The sequence below is a fragment of the Erythranthe guttata genome, chromosome 4 (genome assembly GCF_056151865.1).
Source record: "Erythranthe guttata isolate IM_541 chromosome 4, IM_541, whole genome shotgun sequence".
Lineage (NCBI taxonomy): Eukaryota > Viridiplantae > Streptophyta > Magnoliopsida > Lamiales > Phrymaceae > Erythranthe > Erythranthe guttata.
In genome coordinates, this window is record NC_142536.1 from 14951989 (window position 1) to 14971185 (window position 19197).

General features: G+C 39.8%; 3 protein-coding genes across 3 annotated transcripts; 2 read left to right on the forward strand and 1 right to left on the reverse strand.

The window, feature by feature from the left end:
- Positions 1 to 200: 200 nt before the first annotated feature.
- Positions 201 to 8549, reverse strand: LOC148771225 (uncharacterized). Its single transcript, XM_088817546.1, has 4 exons — positions 6148 to 8549; positions 2298 to 2548; positions 1496 to 1554; positions 201 to 1410 (listed from the first exon to the last, which is right to left on the reverse strand). The coding sequence occupies exons 1-4, from the start codon at positions 8417 to 8419 to the stop codon at positions 201 to 203; spliced, it is 3792 nt and encodes a 1263-aa protein (XP_088673672.1). The 5' UTR covers positions 8420 to 8549.
- A 2222-nt stretch (positions 8550 to 10771) lies between these two features.
- On the forward strand, positions 10772 to 12871 carry LOC148771226 (protein FAR1-RELATED SEQUENCE 5-like). The gene is made up of 2 exons (XM_088817547.1): positions 10772 to 10825; positions 11165 to 12871. Exons 1-2 carry the CDS (start codon positions 10772 to 10774, stop codon positions 12869 to 12871), a joined length of 1761 nt encoding a protein of 586 aa, XP_088673673.1.
- An 817-nt stretch (positions 12872 to 13688) lies between these two features.
- On the forward strand, positions 13689 to 17390 carry LOC148771227 (protein FAR1-RELATED SEQUENCE 5-like). Its single transcript, XM_088816976.1, has 3 exons — positions 13689 to 14031; positions 14410 to 16329; positions 16411 to 17390. The coding sequence occupies exons 1-3, from the start codon at positions 13978 to 13980 to the stop codon at positions 17221 to 17223; spliced, it is 2787 nt and encodes a 928-aa protein (XP_088673102.1). The 5' UTR covers positions 13689 to 13977; the 3' UTR covers positions 17224 to 17390.
- The last annotated feature ends 1807 nt before the right edge of the window (positions 17391 to 19197 follow it).

A 19197-nucleotide genomic window follows, 5' to 3' on the forward strand; every position in this document is an offset into this window, starting at 1 on the left:
TTTTTTTTTTTTTTTTTTTTTTTTTTCGAAAAACGAAAATAATAAAACGGCAATTAAAACAAAAACTAAAGCATGCAAAATAAAAAAAAACACACATAAAGCGCACATAAACGAAAACAAGTAGTTAACCACCCCCAAACTTAAAATTCACATTGCCCTCAATGTGATTTGCCCGGAGTTTAAGGATAGAAAACACCTGTTTACGCGTCGGGACCATCGTCGGGCTGCTCGTCAACTCCGCCTTGCGCATGAGCATTACCATCTCCTTCATCATCCGAAAGCTCGGGTACCGGCTCAAGAATCGGTGCGGGCAACGGAGCCGGTTCTTCGCACTCGGGATTGCCACATGCCAAATGGCGCACAATGGCTTGGAGCATCTTTCCCGACCACCGTTGGAGGGATTCGATCGTGCTCACCTTGTGCTCCACCGTAGCAAGCCGATTTCTCGTGATTACCAACTCTCGCTCCATTCTTCTTTGAAATCGCCGGTCCGAACTTGTGCTTGGACCCTCGGGCGGAGTTATTGGTTGGTTCTCGACGGGTTGCTCGCCATCTTGGATGGGTGCCTTGTATTGCCGGGCCGCAAGGTCATTCATTGGATTCCGAATTGATGTGAAAATGTCCGTCGGTTTGGTTGGGACTTTCGCCTTCTTGCATAAGCCGGTAATGAGGCAAGGGAAATAAAACCCCTTGGAGTTGTTGACCATGGAGGTCCAAAATCGGCCGGATATGATTACGCCAATGTTGATCGGTGTGCCCTTGAGGATGTAGTATGCCAAAGCGCACCGTTCGGGGTCCACGCGAGTCCACGAGCGGGTGGGAATGAGGTTGGCACATATGAACGTAAGGCACGCCTTGCCTACTTGGTTGATGCATTTCCACTCTAACTCGTACTTTTCTTCGGTTGATAGTTCGGACCAAATGGGGGGTCCATCGCACAACACCTCGGCGATTTGATCTCGTGTGACCGCAAGTTGCAATTGCCCCCAATTGAATGGCGTCATGTGTCGGAGGTGATAGAAAGAATTGATTGCGTAGGGATTCCACTCGACCGTCTTGCCTCGAACCGTGCTCGAGCTCCGCTCCGTTGTGAGGAGGATATGGTTGTTGGCGTAGAACTCGCGGACCAATGATAGGTTGATCGAACCCTCTGGTTCCAATAATGTTTGCCAACCTCGTCGTAGGAATTCTTGGTGCAACGGTGCAAATTGTGGAAGGGTAATCTCGTAGGCACGCTCCGTCACTAGTTTCTTCCCCTTTTGCTTCTCGAAACGAGCACTAGCGCCTTCGACACAAAAAGCGTCGTCGTCGGGAGTCGGAATTTGGTCGGTTTTCTTGCCCTTCCCCTTGCCTTTTGAGGTGCTTTCGCCTTGAGAAGGGCCCTCCCCGTCACGTCCTCGTTTCCCCATACTGTGAGAATGTGTGTAGAAGGGATTAGGAGTGGATTGAATTGCAAAATTTCCCCCAAACTTGACTTGGGCAATTCGTCGAACACCTTGTGGGCGTTCTTGGTGGAATGGATTTTTGGAGAATTTTGCACCTTTCTTGAACCCCCTGCACAAAGTAGCAACAAACAACCAAGTTTAGGTAAATATATGTGGATAATTGGTGAATTTTCAGTGAAATTTGGCAAGGAAAAGGAGAAAATTCGAAAGAGGGGGGCTAGGATTTGAATGAGGAGAGAAAAAGGAATTTGGAGTTGTGAGAATTTTGGTGAAAAAATCCCCTTTAATTCTGCCCGTTTTTCACCTCGGACGGCCGTGCGGGATTTTGGCCTAGAATCCGCACGGCCGCACCAAATTGCCAAATTGTACAGTAGCTGATTTTACTTTCTGACGGCCGTGCGGGATTTTGTGAAGAAATCCGCACGGCCGCACCGTTTTGCAAATTTGGGCAGTAGCCCCTTTACATTTCGGACGGCCGTGCGAGATTGTAGGCATAAATCCGCACGGCCGCACCAATTGGCCAATTTGGACAGTAGCTCATCCGAAATCTCACACGGCCGTGTGAGATTCCTCCTTTTTTCTTGCACGACCGTGTGAATAATTGCATTTAGGTCCCTGCAAAATAAAAACTTTTTATTAGTGCCCCTGAAACTCGTTTTTTTTTTTTTTTTTTTTTTTAAAGCTGAAATAAAATAAGAACGAACACTAACAAGCTAAATAAATAAAAACAAAAATAATAAAATAAAAGAAAGAAAAACGAAAGCTCGGGTTGCCTCCCGAGAAGCGCTAAGTTTATAGTCTTCAGCCGGACTTTGTCTGCTTCTTTGTTCAAGCTATCGTGACCGAAGTCACTTGGCGATTGAATTCCTCTCCCCAATAGTGCTCGTTCGGTTCTTTAGGTGGCCACATCCACTTTGCACGTTCATCATGATTATCACCCCGACTCTTTTGACTGTCTCTCGGCGGAGTTGAAATTGAGCTCGCACAATAAACTTGCCCCGTCCGACTATCTTTTCCGCCACCATCTCCTGCACTCAAAGATCCTTTCCCAGGGTCTAAGATCAAAGCGTCAAAATCGTCATGATTTGTAAAATCCACAAGATCTATAGCATAACAATCATTATCATCACTTGGATTTGTATTAGTGCTAAAAACGTTAAATTTGACCGTTTGATCATGCACCGTCATTGAAAGATCACCACTAGCACAATCAATTAGAGTTTTTGACGTGGCTAAAAACGGTCTCCCTAAAATAAGAGGTATCTCCCTATCTTCATCTATGTCAAGTATAACGAAATCAACAGGGAAGATAAATTTGTTCACTTTTACTAGCACATTCTCTAAAATACCTTTTGGGTAAACTAAAGATCTATCGGCTAATTGAAGAGTTATAGCCGTAGGTTCAATTTCCCCTAACCCAAGATTTTTATAAGTCGAATAAGGCATAAGGTTAATGCTAGCACCTAAATCAATGAGCGACCTAAAATTTTTACCTCCTATAGTACAAGGGATAGTGAACTTACCTGGATCGCCGAGTTTTTGTGGAAGAGGCCGTGTAAGGATTGCACTACATTGTTCCGTGAGTTGGATCATCTCGTTCCCTTGCAATTTCTTCCTCTTTGTCACGAGATCTTTGAGGAACTTCACCCACTTTGGCATCTTTTGAAGGGCTTCAATAAACGGGATATTTATTTGGATTTCCTTCAACTTGTCCAAAAATCTTTGATACTCGGTATCGAGCTTCTTCTTCATAAGCTTCTGAGGATATGGAATTGGAGGGGCTCGTGATTTCACTGGAGATGATAGTGGTTCTTCGTGAGTCGCTTCTTTTTCCCCAATCACGCTCGGCTTCTCGATCACCGTGTTTTGCTTCTCTTTTCGTGGGGCTTCCTCCAATTGTCTCCCATTCCTTAAACTCACAGCGTTGCACTGCTCGACGTTGTTCTTCCGAGGATCTTCTGTATTTGACGGCAGTGCTCCCGATGGCCTCGCGGTTAGCTGGGTTGCAAGTTGACCCATTTGTGTTTCCAAATTTCGGATGGAGGCTTGGGTGGTTGTCATAAATTGCGCCAAGATATTTGCGAGATCTCCTCCTTGAGGTTGAGCTTGAGGTGGATTTTGGAATCCGGGAGCTGGTCGTGAATAATTAGCCGGTTGGCCTTGAGGTGGTGCTTGCCTTTGTCCTTGCTGATTTCCTCCCCACCCAAAGTTAGGGTGATCCTTCCATCCGGGATTGTAAGTGTTGGAGTACGGGTTCCTCGGTTGTCGGTTGGTGTCATGCACATAACTCAGAGACTCCGTTTCTTCTACGCGCTGGTCGGGAACTTGGACTGCGTGGACTTGCTGAGTCTGCAAAGCCGCTACTTGCTTCGATAGCTTCTCCAATTGGGCCGTGATTGCAGTGACTCCGTCTAACTCCAAAATCCCCCCCGTCTTGACTGCTCCGCTATTCGACCGGTCCGATGCTCGCATGTATTTATTCCTAGCGATTCGTTCCAAGAGCTCGTATGCTTCGTCGTAGGTCAAACTCATGAACATACCTCCAGCTGCAGAGTCGAGCACTGTCCTCGAGTTGTCTTGCAGTCCATCGTAAAATATTTGCAGTTGGCGCCACTCTTGTAGTCCGTGATTTGGGCACCTCCTTACTAGCTGCTTGAACCGCTCCCACGTCTCGAATAACGCTTCACCGGCTTCTTGTATGAAGTTTTGAATTTCTCTCCGGATTCTCTCAGTTTTTGTTGGGGAGTTATATGTGTTCATGAAGAGTTGAGCTAGCTGGGCCCACGACGAGATGGAGTGCGGTGCACGAGTTTGCAACCATTCTCGGGCTGCTCCTTGTAGGGAGTGCTTGAACAGGCGGAGTTGCAGTGCTTCGGGTGTTACTCCGTTTATCTTGTGCGAGTCACACGTTTCGAGAAAGTTGACCAAGTGAAGATGTGGATCTTCATGAGCCAATCCGCTGAATAGACCATTGTTTTGGAGCATCGTGAGGAGTCCCGCTCGAATCTCGAAATTGTTGGCTTCAATGGGGGGCTGCTGGATGCTTGATTGGAACCCAATGAGTGTCGGGACGGTGTACTCATGCAGTGCTCGTTGACGAGGCGGTGGATTAATCAGCTGGCGTTGCTCTTGCTCGATAACGACTTCTCCTGCCGCATTCGGTGGGCGCCCTTGGTTACCTCCCCCACGATTATTCTCGTCTTCCATCGTTGCCGGAGTGTTTTGGGCTAACCGTTGATTTCTCCTGGCTTGCCTAAACGTTCGCTCAATTTCGGGATCAAGAGGTAGCAGGCTCGTGTCGTGTCCTCTTCGCATAAAAAGTACCTAAAACAAAATAAAAAAAATAATTAAATAAAATAAAAAAAATTGGCTGAAGTAAGAAAAATCGCTCAAATTTAATATTAAGATAAATAAATAATTTAGCCGTATTCCCCGGCAACGGCGCCAAAAACTTGTTGGGTGCTAAATACCCACACGCAAGTGCACGTATCGCAAACAAGTAGTAAAGTAGACTCGTGAGAGTCGGATGTCGATCCCACAAGGAATACGCAAATTATTTAATCCTAAGTACCAAATCTTAACAATTACGATTTTTATCCAGCCTACGCAGGGTTGTCAAATTAATTAACTAACTAAATTAAACTAGTTAAGAAAGCAATTAAACACGAGAGAATATCAATATAAAACGGATCTAGGATTTTATCTTCCCCCTATGCGGTAATTCTTCACCCAATTAATCTCCTATCATGCAAGTTACGATTCCCGATTATTAACCCAAGACACGAAATTACTCATAACCAGCTGTCGCTGCGCTATAAGCCTATTATTCATAAAAGATTCACTATATGTCTATGCAAACCTAGTATAAATAAAGCATTAAATAACAAGTCTCGCAAACGGCTACCTAAGGTATTATCTGTATGTCTACGATAATACATGCAATTAACACACACATTCGGTGAAAAACTACTCGAAGGCTCTTCTATCCCTGTTCTAATTATTAAAACGATCTGTCAATCAATTCTAACAATAACAAATAGCAACATAAGTTAGCTACGCTCATGCACTAAATACGATCAAGATAGAAGAAATAATCGAAGAATTAAACTTGCATAAAAGTAGAAAAATAGGTTCGAATTACCACATAGGGTTCCAACAAAATCCTAGAATAAAAACTTAGCTACTCATGTTCGTTACGAAAAGCATAATAAAAATACGAAAATTCATAAAAATCAGAAAAGAAAAGGAAAAAGGAAAACTAGGATGAAGAGTCGTCAAGTCTTCGTCTTCGTTCTCTTGCTCCTTGATTGCGTGTAGAAAAGATAAAAAACTAATAATAACGATAAAAGGTAAAAGATAAATCTAATTGTGTGCTTGTGGCCTTTAAATAGGGTGCAAAACTATAATAGGGCGGGTTTCCTTGTGTAATTGGGTTTCCTTCACTGCGCCATCACGTCCACCCGGACGGCCGTGTGAGATTTTGAACTAAAATCCGCACGGCCGTGCGGTCTTTTAATTCTCCAGAATTCTGCTTTTTTCACTTTTGGCCCACTTTTTCTCCGAAATTGCAGTTTTCACCCCAAAAGTTGTCAATTCTTCAATTTGCACCTAAAATACAAATAATAACCAAATTAAGCACCAATTATCGTAAAAACACACCAAAAGCTCCAATTAAAAGGTATAATTAAGTGTATAAATATACACTTAACAGGTAACGAACCAATGACTGTTAAGTCTTTCCAATCAGCCTTGCTACGTACTAAATACAACTTCTTGAGCGAACTTGGGAATGTGAGCTTCTGCAAAACATTATCCAGACCATATGACGAGCACTGAAGTGATTCAAGTTTATGCAAGTACTTGCAAATATTGTGGAGTGAATAGTCATTTGACCTTTTCGAGTGTCTGTCGTACACTATGTTCAATTTTCTCAAATTGACGACTCTCTTACAAGCCTCCTCGCTCCACACGAAGTTTATTACCGACATAAGTGTCTGTAGATTTTGCAAAACAATTCCATCATGATTTTGATCACCATTCTGAGGAGGATCTGGAAGGTTTAGCCCCCATATATCCACATGCCTAAGTTGTCGCATCTCCCATATTTCAGATGGTGCTTTAATTTCCCGTTTGATAATTATTGTTTGCAAATTCCAGAGGACGTCTATTGACGAACGAAGCTTGACAAGAAAAAAAGATCTAAAATAAGTGAGTTCATTATAAGCAAGATACCGCGTGTTAACTTGATCAACACTATGCCAGCGCAAAAATTTCCTCTTGCCTATATTGTTGAACAACATTACTCTCAGCAATCTATTATTGGACAACCGACCATGTATGCTTGTTACCAAAGTACGGGTAAGTGATGCCAACTGCAAAGTATGAAGGGCTTCCTTTCTATTACATACAATACGACGCTCCCTTTCTATACCTTGTGGAATATCTTCCATCATACACATAAACTCGTCTTTCTGAGCTGCCTTTAGACTCAAGTCTCTCAAAAGGTCATGGATCTTGCAAAATTTAATTCTTCCATTCGATCCCAACTTATGTTTTAAAATGAGATTCCTATCAACGAGATCATTTAAGTAACCTCGTGCAATATCTTCCAAGCTTTGGGCTTTATTCGGCTTTATAAATCCTTCAGCCACCCAAAGTTTGATCAATTGAGAGACAAGAATCTCATGGTCTTCTGGAAAAATTCCAACATAGAGAAAACATGGTTTTAGATGAGGGGGCAAGTAGGTGTAACTCAAAGATAATATACTTGAGCAATTCTCGTCCTTTTCGAGGTTCAAATTGGAGATTAAATCTTTTGAAATAATTTTCCAATATTCTTGTGTCTTATGGGACCTTCCAAGAAGCCCACCAATCACAGAAATTGAAAGGGGAAGCCCTTTGCATTTTTGAACAATCTCCTTTCCAATATCTTCTAGTTCAAGGGGGCAACCTACCTCACCAAATGTTTTTTTGCAAAATAGGTCCCAACTTTGATCCTCGTCTAGAAAACTCAACTCAAACAACAAAGAGTCGAAGTGAGTAGCCACATTCGATATCCTCGTAGTCACAACAATTCGGCTTCCATTATTGTTGTCTGGAAAGAAACGACATACCTCCTCCCAAGCTTCAATACTCCAAATATCATCAGTTACAATCAAATATCTCCGACCCCATAGCATTTTGTGTAACTTTTGTCCTAATAACTGCTCATCCATTTGACTATTGTTTTCAGAAAGAAGTTGTAATAGAAGTTGTTTGACATTATACTTTTGAGATACTGTGACCCAAGTACGAATATCAAAATGGTGGACAATAAGTGAATGCTCATAACCATTTTGGGCAAGTGTAGTCTTACCAATGCCGCCCATTCCTACAATTGGAATGATTTGCCGGTTAGATCGTTGCCCCGTGAGCTTGTCCAAAAGTTGAATCAACTGCTCGTCAAATCCGACCATAGTATTCTTGTCGGTGGTAATAAGAGGCGTTGATGAACTAGCACGCATCGAATACGCGGGCTGCATATTATGATCATCTTTGAACTCCATAACCATTTTCTTGATGGAATCCATTTCCTCAATCATCGTTTGAAGATCGATCAAGGAAGTCGAACCACCGTGAATTTGGTCTTCGACTACATCAGATTCTGTAGTTACAGCTTTCTTGAGGTAACGGAGTAGTCGTGCCGAATACCTTTTGGCATATTTCATTGCGTGAATTTGGTCGACGACGTGAGATTCGATTACATCTTCAGCAGCATAGGCTGCAGCTGCAATTTGACTCTCCAAAATTTCGACTTGTTTGCTTGTATTAAAAACTCCATGGGAATAATCAGCCTCTACGAAATCTAGCAAGAAACGAATCTTCTGGCCGAGAGATTCCATCTGGATCTTGTCGAAAGAAATAGAAAAGAGAGGATGATTCTGGATCTGATCCATGGTGGTCATAAGTGAAACTAGAGCTGCATAAGCCGCCATTTATGAATCTTTACTTCAATACTACTGGATTTTGTTTCTATGCTATGGGTGGAAGAGTAGAAGAAGATGAGTGATTATTCAGGAATTGGAAAATAATTATGTGGGAAAAATTGGAGTTGCAGAGTATGAGATAGGAGGATTAGAGGGTCCTCTCCCAACGAACACAAGTGAGAGCAGCTACAGATGAAAAGACACAAATGACCCTTGCTAATAAACATAACAAATTGGAAAAATGAGGATAACCCTCTCGGTACACAAAATTATAGAGCTTAGATCTATTTTATAATTGGACCTTCGTAAAGAAATCATAAACTGATATTATGAATTGTTAGACCCTCTATTATATTGTTATTCTGTTTCTGCCATTTTCTTTCCATATTTTTCTCCTTATTTTCTCCATCTTTCTCTCTTTCTATTAGTTACCTTATTTTTTCTTCCTCTTTCTTCTCTTTTCTTCTCTCCACTTCTATTCATTATCTCATTTCCCATCAAACATCACATGTCTTTATTCTCTCTCTCTCTCTAATCATCTCCTTCAATTTCTTTTTCTTTTTTTATTCTTTTTCTCTCCTTTTGTCATTTCTTTCTCTCATTCTTCTCAAACTCATATTTTGTTCACCTAGAAGAGTCTACTTTCTACTATATGAATCATATATTATTATTTTATCGTCGGAGTTAAGATTTTTGTCGTCGAGGTTCCATTTAGAATATCAAAATATCGAACTTAAATTGGATATTAATATAGTTAACTGATGAAGAAATTATAGTTGACTACCAAATGCTAGGGTGGGGCTCGAACTCCGAACCATTGCCTGTCTCAGGAAGCACAAACAATCACGAAAATACATGAAGACAAAGGGAAGGTGACGAAGGTAATGCAGTCAAGCCGTCAAGCTGGCAGTGAGATGTTTGAATATTTATAGTTGACATCGGAATAGTTAACTAGTTAGAAATTATATTTGATTTCACATTTTTTTATAGTTGACTTTGGAAAACTTGTAGTTGACTTCGGAAAATTATAGTTGGCTTCAGAAAAAATTATAATTGACTACCCAATTTTTATTGTTGACTCTGGAACATTATAGTTGATTACCAAAATATTTTATGTGGAATTGAAAATTTGTGCGTCTTACTATGTTGTTGCTTCAAAGTTGTTTTTTCTTCAAACAATATAGCAGATTGGAACAATTTGTTATCTGGCTTGTGTTGCCTCCTTCACCATTTTTTAAATGGTTTTATTGCTTCAATCATTTTGCGTTTTGTTTTGATGTGATTTTGCGAGAATACAATAAAGTAGGGTTTGTTTGCAGGGGCTGATGTGTAGTAGAAACATTGGAGGTGAAAATGGGAACGATTTTCGTGAGAATTGGGGAAAATCTTGGGTGATTTGGTCGAGCATGAATCGTGGGATAATTGAAGCGAATTTATGAGTTTTTTTTAATAAACTGATGAGGGGTTCGTTTTAGATAGAAAATATAAAGGTATTTTCGGATTATGAAAAAATGAGGAAATTCCAACTATTAAAAATAAATGGGGTGTTTAGTTCTATTTTTTTTCAAATGAGGGGATATGCCTCATTAACCCTAATAAATAACAAAGAACAAAAAATTATTAAAAAAAAAAAAAAAAAAAGGAAAAAAAAAAGCTCTCCCTCTTTATTTTCATAGAATTTTCTTTTGCTTTCTACTTCTTACAAACTGACTTCAAAATCCAATATTATGTGCTACAAAGCACGAAATATGTAACTCCATTTCATGCTTCACAGCACTAAACACTTGTTTGTTTCCGATTTTTTTTCTTTTTCGATTCGACCTAAGACCATAATTCTAAGTGATGCAATTTGTAGACTAAGCAATAATAAAACGTTGCATTTACGTAATGGAGTTTGAATTTTACCTCAAATCGTTGTTGGATAGCTCGTTTAATTCGCGGGAGTTCGAAAAGGGTTTAAGAGTTTTAGAGAACGTGTTTTTTTGAATAAAAATTACAAATGAAATACAGTCACTCTGCAAGCCAGTAAAACTTGCACTATGAATAGCATTTCGAGTTTTCATTTGACATAAGGGGATCACTATTTCAAATACTAACTTTTGCTTACTTGAATACCAAAAAAATAAAAAATAAATAATTAATTGTAAATTACTTTAATGCCCTTAATGAAAATTAAAACCAAAAAAATATTACAAATACTATTTTTCTTTCTTAAATACCAAATAATCAAAAACCTAAAAAAAACATTTCCCTCCTCACTCACAAACCCCTCACCTCCTCCACCTCCTTCTTCTCCCTCCCCAAAAACCCTCCCAAAAAACCTCAAAACAAAAGAAATCAAAACCTTACACAACTTGCAAAATGGCGTCAAATGACAATAGAATGGTAGTCTACGAGCAAGGAAAACCCATTCAGGTATGTATTCATGTATTTTTTTAGCTAAAACATCGATTTTGAATTTTTTTTTTTTTTAAAACTCGCCATGTATTTTCGACACATACAGGTCGAAAATACCCTTATTTTTCGACATGTATGTGTCGAAAACATAACAATTCATATTTTATTAAGTTTCGACACCTAAGTGTCGAATTTTGATACATTTTTCGACACCTAAGTGTCGAAAATTAAGTGTCGAAACTGACCTCTATTTTCGACATTTAAGTGTCGAAAATATGGGTCATTTTCGACACTTAAGTGTCGATTTTGTTCATGTTGCAAATTTAGTTGTCTTATATTTTCGACACTTTTGTGTAGATCGATTGCACCCATTCATTTACCACGTCAGAAAAATTCCCAACAAAAGAAGCTTTATTGGCATGGGTACATGAAGTATGTAAAAGAATTGGAATGGTGTTAATGATTGCGGGTTCGAGTGACGGGGATAGAGGACGTAGGACACCGTATGTGATTGTTCGTTGTGAGCGTGGGGGCTATTATGTTGGCAAGAAGGTACCAGGTGAAGATGATCAAAGACCGGGAAAAAGGAGCACCGGTTCAAAGAAATGCAATTGTCCGTTTAAATTGAAGGGGACAAGAGAACACAAAGATGATGAAAAAGCTGAGTGGAAATTGGATGTTTATAGTGGTATTCACAACCACAACTTATTTGAAAACTTGCACGGACACTCTTATGCTGGAAGATTATCAAAGGAGCAGGTTTCCTTTGTTCACACTATGAAGAAAGCAATGGTGAAACCAAGGGCAATTCTAAGAGCATTGAAGGAAAAAGACCCGTCTAATGTAACTGGTATGGAGACAGTTTACAATACTATCTCTAAGTTAAATTTCAGTGAATTGGATGGGAGATCTCAATTGCAATCATTGTTCGTCAAGTTGAAAGAAGATGAATACCTCTCGTACCATAGATCGAACGAGTTGAATGCGATTACTGACTTGTTGTGGATCCACCCCAAATGCATTAAGTTGGCACAGTCGTATCCGTACGTATTCGTCATCGATTGCACGTACAAGACCAATCGTTACGGACTCCCATTTCTTGAGATTGTGGGTTTTACTTGTACCAACAAGACGTTCTCAATTGCCTTTGCATACTTGGATCACGAAAAGACGGAAAATTTCGAATGGGCGTTGCGTTGTTTGAAGGAGGCCATGACCAGTTGTCCTCGGCCTAATTGCATTGTAACAGATCGAGATTTGGGTTTAATGAAAGCAGTGGCCAATGTGTATCCATCGAGTCATCACTTGCTGTGTCGGTGGCATGTGAACAAGAATATAGTGGCCAATTGTAAGAAATTGTTCACAAAGGACATCACCAAATGGAAGCAATTTCAGTCGGTTTTTTCGGCTCTTATTGAAAGAAATACCATAGAGGAGTTCAATGAGGATTGGGAGTCAATGAAAAGAACATTTATCGGTTATTCTCAGGCTATAGCATATGTAGCTAATTCATGGTTGGATCCGTACAAGGAGAGACTTGTATCGGTGTGGACAAATAAGTGTACTCATTTTGGAACGTACACTTCTAATAGGGTGGAGGGGGCACACGGACGAATGAAAAGGGATGTGCATAATTCAACTGGCACATTTGTGGATTTGTATACGAAAGTCCACAACCAAATTGTCGAACAACACAATGACATCAAAGCTTCCTTTGAAGTAAGTAAAAATACTTACGAGCACACATTCAAAACGTTGATATACAATGAGCTTCGTGGAAGTATCTCAAAATACGCTCTGCAACTACTCAAAGTTGAGGTGGACAATGCGAAACTATTGCAACCGAGCGATATGGGTTGTAGTTGCGCCATCCGAACAACTCACGGTCTACCATGTTGCCATGAACTTCATGAGTATGTTGTTGTGAACAAATGTCCTATCCCACTTGAGTTAATAGGCTCGTATTGGAAACACATGAGCATGGAGCCCGTCGCGACCACAGACCAAGTCATCCTAGCTGTCGAAAATTGGATGAATATTCGACAGCAAGCTGTCGAAAACTAATCCAAATTTCGACTATCTGTCGAATTACCAAAAATCCAATTTCAAGATTTCACATTTTTCGACACCTATATGTCGATTTGTGATGAATTTTCGACATCAACCTGTCGAAAATTCATCAAAAATCGACATATACAGGTCGAAAAATGTGAACGAAGAACCGACCCACGAATCTCAAATCAATGCTCAAATCGACTGAAATTAGATGCACCCATTACTAATTAACGATCATTTCTACCTAAAACAATCAAATCCTAGTTACCCATATCAAACAATTCGAAAATATTAAAGAAAAAAAAATTCGAAAAAAACTATTACTTGTACAAACGCGGCGGCGGCGTACGGTGGCGTTCAGCGGGTTGATAACAATGGACGAAGAAGCGGCGGCGGCGTACGGTGGCGTTTGGCGGCGTCGGCGGCGTCAGCGGCGGCGGCGGTGAGGGTTGGAGAGGAGAAGAAATGGTGGAGGTTTTTTTTTTTACAACAAAAGGTTTTTTTTTCTTTTTTTTTTTATTTGGTTTTTGAATAGGTAATTTCTAAAAAAAATTGATATAATTGATATTTTGATGAAAGGGTGTTTTGGTACTTTTCTTTTTATTTTGATATTAAAGTAAGAAAAAACTGATAAATATGTACTCAATTTTGGTTTTAAACTTGGTAGTATTCAAGTAAGCAAAAGTTGGGATTTAAAATAGTTGCTCACTTGACATAAACCTCACTTATCAAATTCCCAGAATATCCTCTCAAGTTTCATTTGTCATAAGTCCACATCAGTTTTTCTTTTTCATCTTTTTTACTTTTGAAGTTCTTTAATATTATTATGGGGGCAACTATTTTGAATACTAACTTTTGCTTAGTTGAATACCAAAAAAATAGAAATTAAATAATTAATTGGAAATTACTTTAATACCCTTAATGAAAATTAAAACCAAATAATATTACAAATACTATTTTTCTTTCTTAAAAACCAAATAATCAAAAACCTAAAAAAACATTTCCCTCCTCACTCCCAAACCCCTCACCTCCTCCACCTCCTTCTTCTCCCTCCCCAAAAACCCTCCTAAAAAACCCCAAAACAAAAGAAATCAAAACCTTACACAACTTGCAAAATGGCCTCAAATGACAATAGAATGGTAGTTTACGAGCAAGGAGAACCCATTCAGGTATGTATTCATGTATTTTTTGAGCTAAAACATCGATTTTGAAATTTTTTTTTTTTTTAAGCTCGCCATGTATTTTCGACACATACAGGTCGAAAATACACCTATTTTTCGACATGTATGTGTCGAAAATACCCTTAGATTTCGACACTTAAGTGTCGAATTATGATGCAATTTTCGACACTTAAGTGTCGAAAATTACCCAAAGTTTCGACACTTAAGTGTCGAAAATTGCATCATAATTCGACACTTAAGTGTCGAAATCTAGGGTAATTTTCGACACTTAAGTGTCGAAAATTGCATCATAATTCGACAACTTAAGTGTCGAATTTGTTCCTGTTGCAAATTTACTTGTCTTATATTTTCGACTCTTTTGTGTAGATCGATTGCACCCATTCATTTACCACGTCCGAAAAATTCCCAACAAAAGAAGCTTTAATGGCATGGGTTCGTGAAGTATGTAAAAGAATTGGAATGGTGTTAATGATTGGGGGTTCGAGTGACGGGGATAGAGGACGTAGGACACCGTATGTGATTGTTCGTTGTGAGCGTGGGGGCCATTATGTTGGCAAGAAGGTACCAGGTGAAGATGATCAAAGACCGGGAAAAAGGAGCACCGGTTCAAAGAAATGCAATTGTCCGTTTAAATTGAAGGGGACAAGGGAACACAAGGATGATGAAAAGGCTGAGTGGAAATTGGATGTTAGTTGTGGTATTCACAACCACAACTTATTCGAAAACTTGCACGGACACTCTTATGCCGGAAGATTATCAAAGGAGGATGTTTCCTTTGTTCACACTATGAAGAAAGCAATGGTGAAACCAAGGGAAATTCTAAGAGCATTGAAGCAAAAGGACCCGTCTAATGTAACTGGTATGAAGACAGTTTACAATACTATCTCTAAGTTAAATTTCAGTGAATTGGATGGGAGATCTCAATTGCAATCATTGTTTGTCAAGTTGAAAGAAGATGAATACCTCTCGTACCATAGATCGAACGAGTTGAATGCGATTACCGACTTGTTTTGGATCCACCCGAAATGCATTAAGTTGGCACAGTCGTATCCGTACGTATTCGTCATCGATTGCACGTACAAGACCAATCGTTACGGACTCCCATTTCTTGAGATTGTGGGTTTTACTTGTACCAACAAGACGTTCTCAATTGCCTTTGCTTACTTGGACCACGAAAAGACGGAAAATTTTGAATGGGCGTTGCGTTGTTTGAAGGAGGCCATGACCAGTTGTCCTCGGCCTAATTGCATTGTAACAGATCGAGATTTGGGTTTAATGAAAGCAGTGGCCAATGTGTATCCATCGAGTCATCACTTGCTGTGTCGGTGGCATGTGAACAAGAATATAGTGGCCAATTGTAAGAAATTGTTCCCAAAGGACATCACCAAATGGAAGCAATTTCAGTCGAGTTTTTCGGCTCTTATTGAAAGAAATACCATAGAGGAGTTCAATGAGGATTGGGAGGATTTGAAAAGAACATTTATTGGTTATCTCCCGGCTATAGAGTATGTAGCTAATTCATGGTTGGATCCGTACAAGGAGAGACTTGTATCGGTGTGGACAAATAAGTATACTCATTTTGGAACGTACACTTCTAATAGGGTGGAGGGGGCACACGGACGAATGAAAAGGGATGTGCGTAATTCAACTGGCACATTTGTGGATTTGTATACGAAAGTCCACAATCAAATTGTCGAACAACACAATGACATCAAGGCTTCCTTTGAAGTAAGTAAAAATACTTACGAGCACACTTTCAAAACGTTGATATACAATGAGCTTCGTGGAAGTATCTCAAAATACGCTCTACAACTACTCAAAGTTGAGGTGGACAATGCGAAACTATTGCAACCGAGCGATATGGGTTGTAGTTGCGCCATCCGAACAACCCACAGTCTACCATGTCGCCATGAACTTCATGAGTATGTTGTTGTGAACAAATGTCCTATCCCACTTGAGTTAATAGGCTCGTATTGGAAACACATGAGTATGGAGCCCGCCGCGACCACAGGCCAAGTCATCCTACCAACCATCGACGAAGAATTATCGGAATACCAGAAGCTCTTTGAATGTGCCGATCTCGATGCCAAAACTCGATTGCGCAACCATTTGAGACATTTTACCCACCCAGAGAAGACTAACCTTACGGAGCCAAGTGAAAAAGTTGTTAGCAAAGGTCGACCGGCAAAAAGTAGGAAAGACAAATCAAGCACTCGGGACAAATCACATTTTGAGTATGTGGAGCCAAAGAAAAAAAAATCGAAGCAAGCTAGTTGTTCTCCAAAGGTAAATGTCGCTACTATCGTCTCATTTCATTGAAATTGTATTTTATAATTGTGCTGAGTAATGAAATGTAATATACTGCAGCTTATACCTGTACTGATGAGATTACGAGGGCATTCGAATGATTCTTTCAACACTATACCAACTCAAGAGTCAGGAAAAAGCACTATACCGACACAAGAGTCGGTCAAACCATTATTTGAAGATGCAGATGTGGGATTGCCACCAGGTTTGATCGGCAAGAATAAGTACATTGACACGATCCATCCACGATTTCGTATGCACGTTCGAGAAATCATCAATGTCGGTTCAGATGGACACTGTGGATTTCGGGCAGTTGCCTCTATGATGGGATTTGGAGAAGATGAATGGGGTCGAGTGCGAGATGACATGCTACGGGAGTTGACTTCTAATTTTTCCACTTACACGACCATGCACCGTGGCGAAGAAACCGTTAGAAGCATGCAAGCTATTGTGAGTAACTGGGATGTTCCTGCAACTCGTGATCATTGGATGTCTTTGCCAAATATGGGTCATGTAATTGCTTCAACATACAATATTGTGCTTGTCTACTTATCCAAGTATCAGTGTCTCACGTTCCTTCCCCTATCGAGCGATCCAAAGCTTTTCAGCGAGAGGCAAGAGCACGGTATGGCATTCGTCGACAACTGTCACTTCGTGCATGTTGTATTGAACAAGAATTGTCCAATACCTCCTATCGCCGATTATTGGTACCGATGTCATGATCCTAAAGCTGATGGTTGGAAGCCTGCAGAAATGGATGGTCGGATTACAGCATTTCGAGAATTAATAGGTCAAAATGTTGCCACGCGAGAGAGTTTCGAGATTATTACTATATCAGACAATGGTGATAGTTCTCCCAACATAAATATGTAAAGTTACTGGTGCTACATTTCAATGTTATTAAGTGTTGGGTTTTTATTTGAAAAAACTATGTTTTTTTTTTAAACCCCAAATATATTGCAATGTAAGATAAAAAACACATGTACGTAGTTTTTGGACAAAAAAAAAATAAATTTGCAATTTTTTCCCAAAAAAAAAAATTTGTATACAGACCAAATTCGACAGCTAGCTGTCGAATTACACACAGTAATTCGACAGCTAGCTGTCGAATTGGGACTGTATACAAATTTTTTTTTTTTGGAAAAAATTGCAAATTTATTTTTTTTTTGTGAAATTAACCCCGAATATATTGCAATGTAACATAAAAAACACATCTAAGTGTTTTTGGACAAAAAAAAAATAAAATTGCAATTTTTTCAAAAAACAAAAAAAAAAATTGCAAACAGCTCCAATTCGACAGCTAGCTGTCGAATTATTGTGTATAATTCGACAGCTAGCTGTCGAATTTGAGCTGTTTACATTTTTTTTTTTTTTTGAAAAAATTGCAATTTTATTTTTTTTTTGTGCAATTAACCCCAAATATATTGCAATGTAAGATAAAAAACATATTGTAAGTGTTTTTGGAAAAAAAAAAAAAAAAAATTACAAATTTTCAAAAAAAAAAAAATTTGATACAGCTCAAATTCGACAGCTAGCTGTCGAATTACTCTCTGTAATTCGACAGCTAGCTGTCGAAATTTAGCTGTATCAAATTTTTATTTTTTTGAAAAATTTGTAAATTTTTTTTTTTTTTTTTTTTTGTGAATTTAACCCCAAGTATATTGCAATGTAAGATAAAAATAATTTGATACAAGACTAATCCCAAATATATTTCAAATTACCAAAAATAATTTCATTACAAACAACCAAAATCCATATAAAACTAAATTAAAAAGCAAGTAAAACAAATAAAATCCATAAAACAACATCCATCTAAAAAAATACAAGACTAATCCTGTGTTTTTTTCTTCCTACTAAACACGCGTTTCACAACCGCCTGTGGGGCATCGGACGAGCTCGATGGCGGTGGAAGTGGCCCTATCGAGCTACCTGGAGGTGGTGGTGGTGGGGCATCCGACGACCTCGAAGGAGGTGGAAGTGGGGCATCCGGCTCGATCAATCTGACAATATCATTTAGGGTCCCCCACATGACCGTATGAGCGTCGGATGGCGCAAGTCCCCGTACCTCGCTAAGTGTACCCTTCACCAACTCCAAAATTTGTGAAAGTTGGACCTCCTTATCGGTACCCCAAATAAGGAAAGTGCTCGTAAATCCATGACTGAAAGAGCGTCAGCCAGCCAGCCATCGAGTTCGTTGATTTTTGTGAGGCTGAGGAAAGCTCATCGTACAACCGGCAAAGACATGCAGTGCCCCAAGCATACTCGCCGATCCGATCCAAATCAGCTACAAGATTTAGGTACTCAACGCTTACCATGTTGCCTGTCTTGTCGCACAGTATAGTACACCCGAGCAAAAATAACAAATACGCCCGAATGGCGTACGTCCTCTTCTCTGCACTATCTCTCAGGGTCACTTTGCTAAATTTAGCCTTCAACCATTCCAACTTGACCGCTTTCTTCTTGTTTACATCGTCCGGGTACTCACCTAGCAACTGGAACATCAAAGTACTGGGAATGGTTTTGGAATCACGGACCAAACGCTCGCAAGATACGGTACGCCCAACAACTGGCAAACCGACCAACGAACTCACATCGTCAAGTGTGATGGTCATCTCTCCAACAGGTAAGTGAAATGTGTTGGTAGCTGGCTGCCATCTCTCTACGAAGGCTCTAAGTAGATGGCCGTCCACAGTGTTGTACGATGCCTGTACAACTGACATTAAACCACATCTTTGTACTACATCTTTAATAAACGGCGCCGGCTCCCAACCTTTCAAAGTTGTTGTGTGATTTCGTATTCGAAATTCTGAGCCGCGCTCCGAACGATCTGGCCCTCCGTTCACAATA

Coding starts and splice junctions, on each gene's coding strand:
- LOC148771225 (XM_088817546.1), bottom strand. CDS start 8,419: ATGGCGGCTTATGCAGCTCTAGTTTCACTTATGACCACCATGGATCAG. Junction 2,549..6,147: donor TGGTTCGTTACCTGTTAAGT/GTATATTTATAC, acceptor GTTATGCTATAG/ATCTTGTGGATTTTACAAAT. Junction 1,555..2,297: donor GAGAGGAATTCAATCGCCAA/GTGACTTCGGTC, acceptor TACTTTGTGCAG/GGGGTTCAAGAAAGGTGCAA.
- LOC148771226 (XM_088817547.1), top strand. CDS start 10,772: ATGGCGTCAAATGACAATAGAATGGTAGTCTACGAGCAAGGAAAACCC. Junction 10,826..11,164: donor AGCAAGGAAAACCCATTCAG/GTATGTATTCAT, acceptor ACTTTTGTGTAG/ATCGATTGCACCCATTCATT.
- LOC148771227 (XM_088816976.1), top strand. CDS start 13,978: ATGGCCTCAAATGACAATAGAATGGTAGTTTACGAGCAAGGAGAACCC. Junction 14,032..14,409: donor AGCAAGGAGAACCCATTCAG/GTATGTATTCAT, acceptor TCTTTTGTGTAG/ATCGATTGCACCCATTCATT. Junction 16,330..16,410: donor AAGCTAGTTGTTCTCCAAAG/GTAAATGTCGCT, acceptor AATATACTGCAG/CTTATACCTGTACTGATGAG.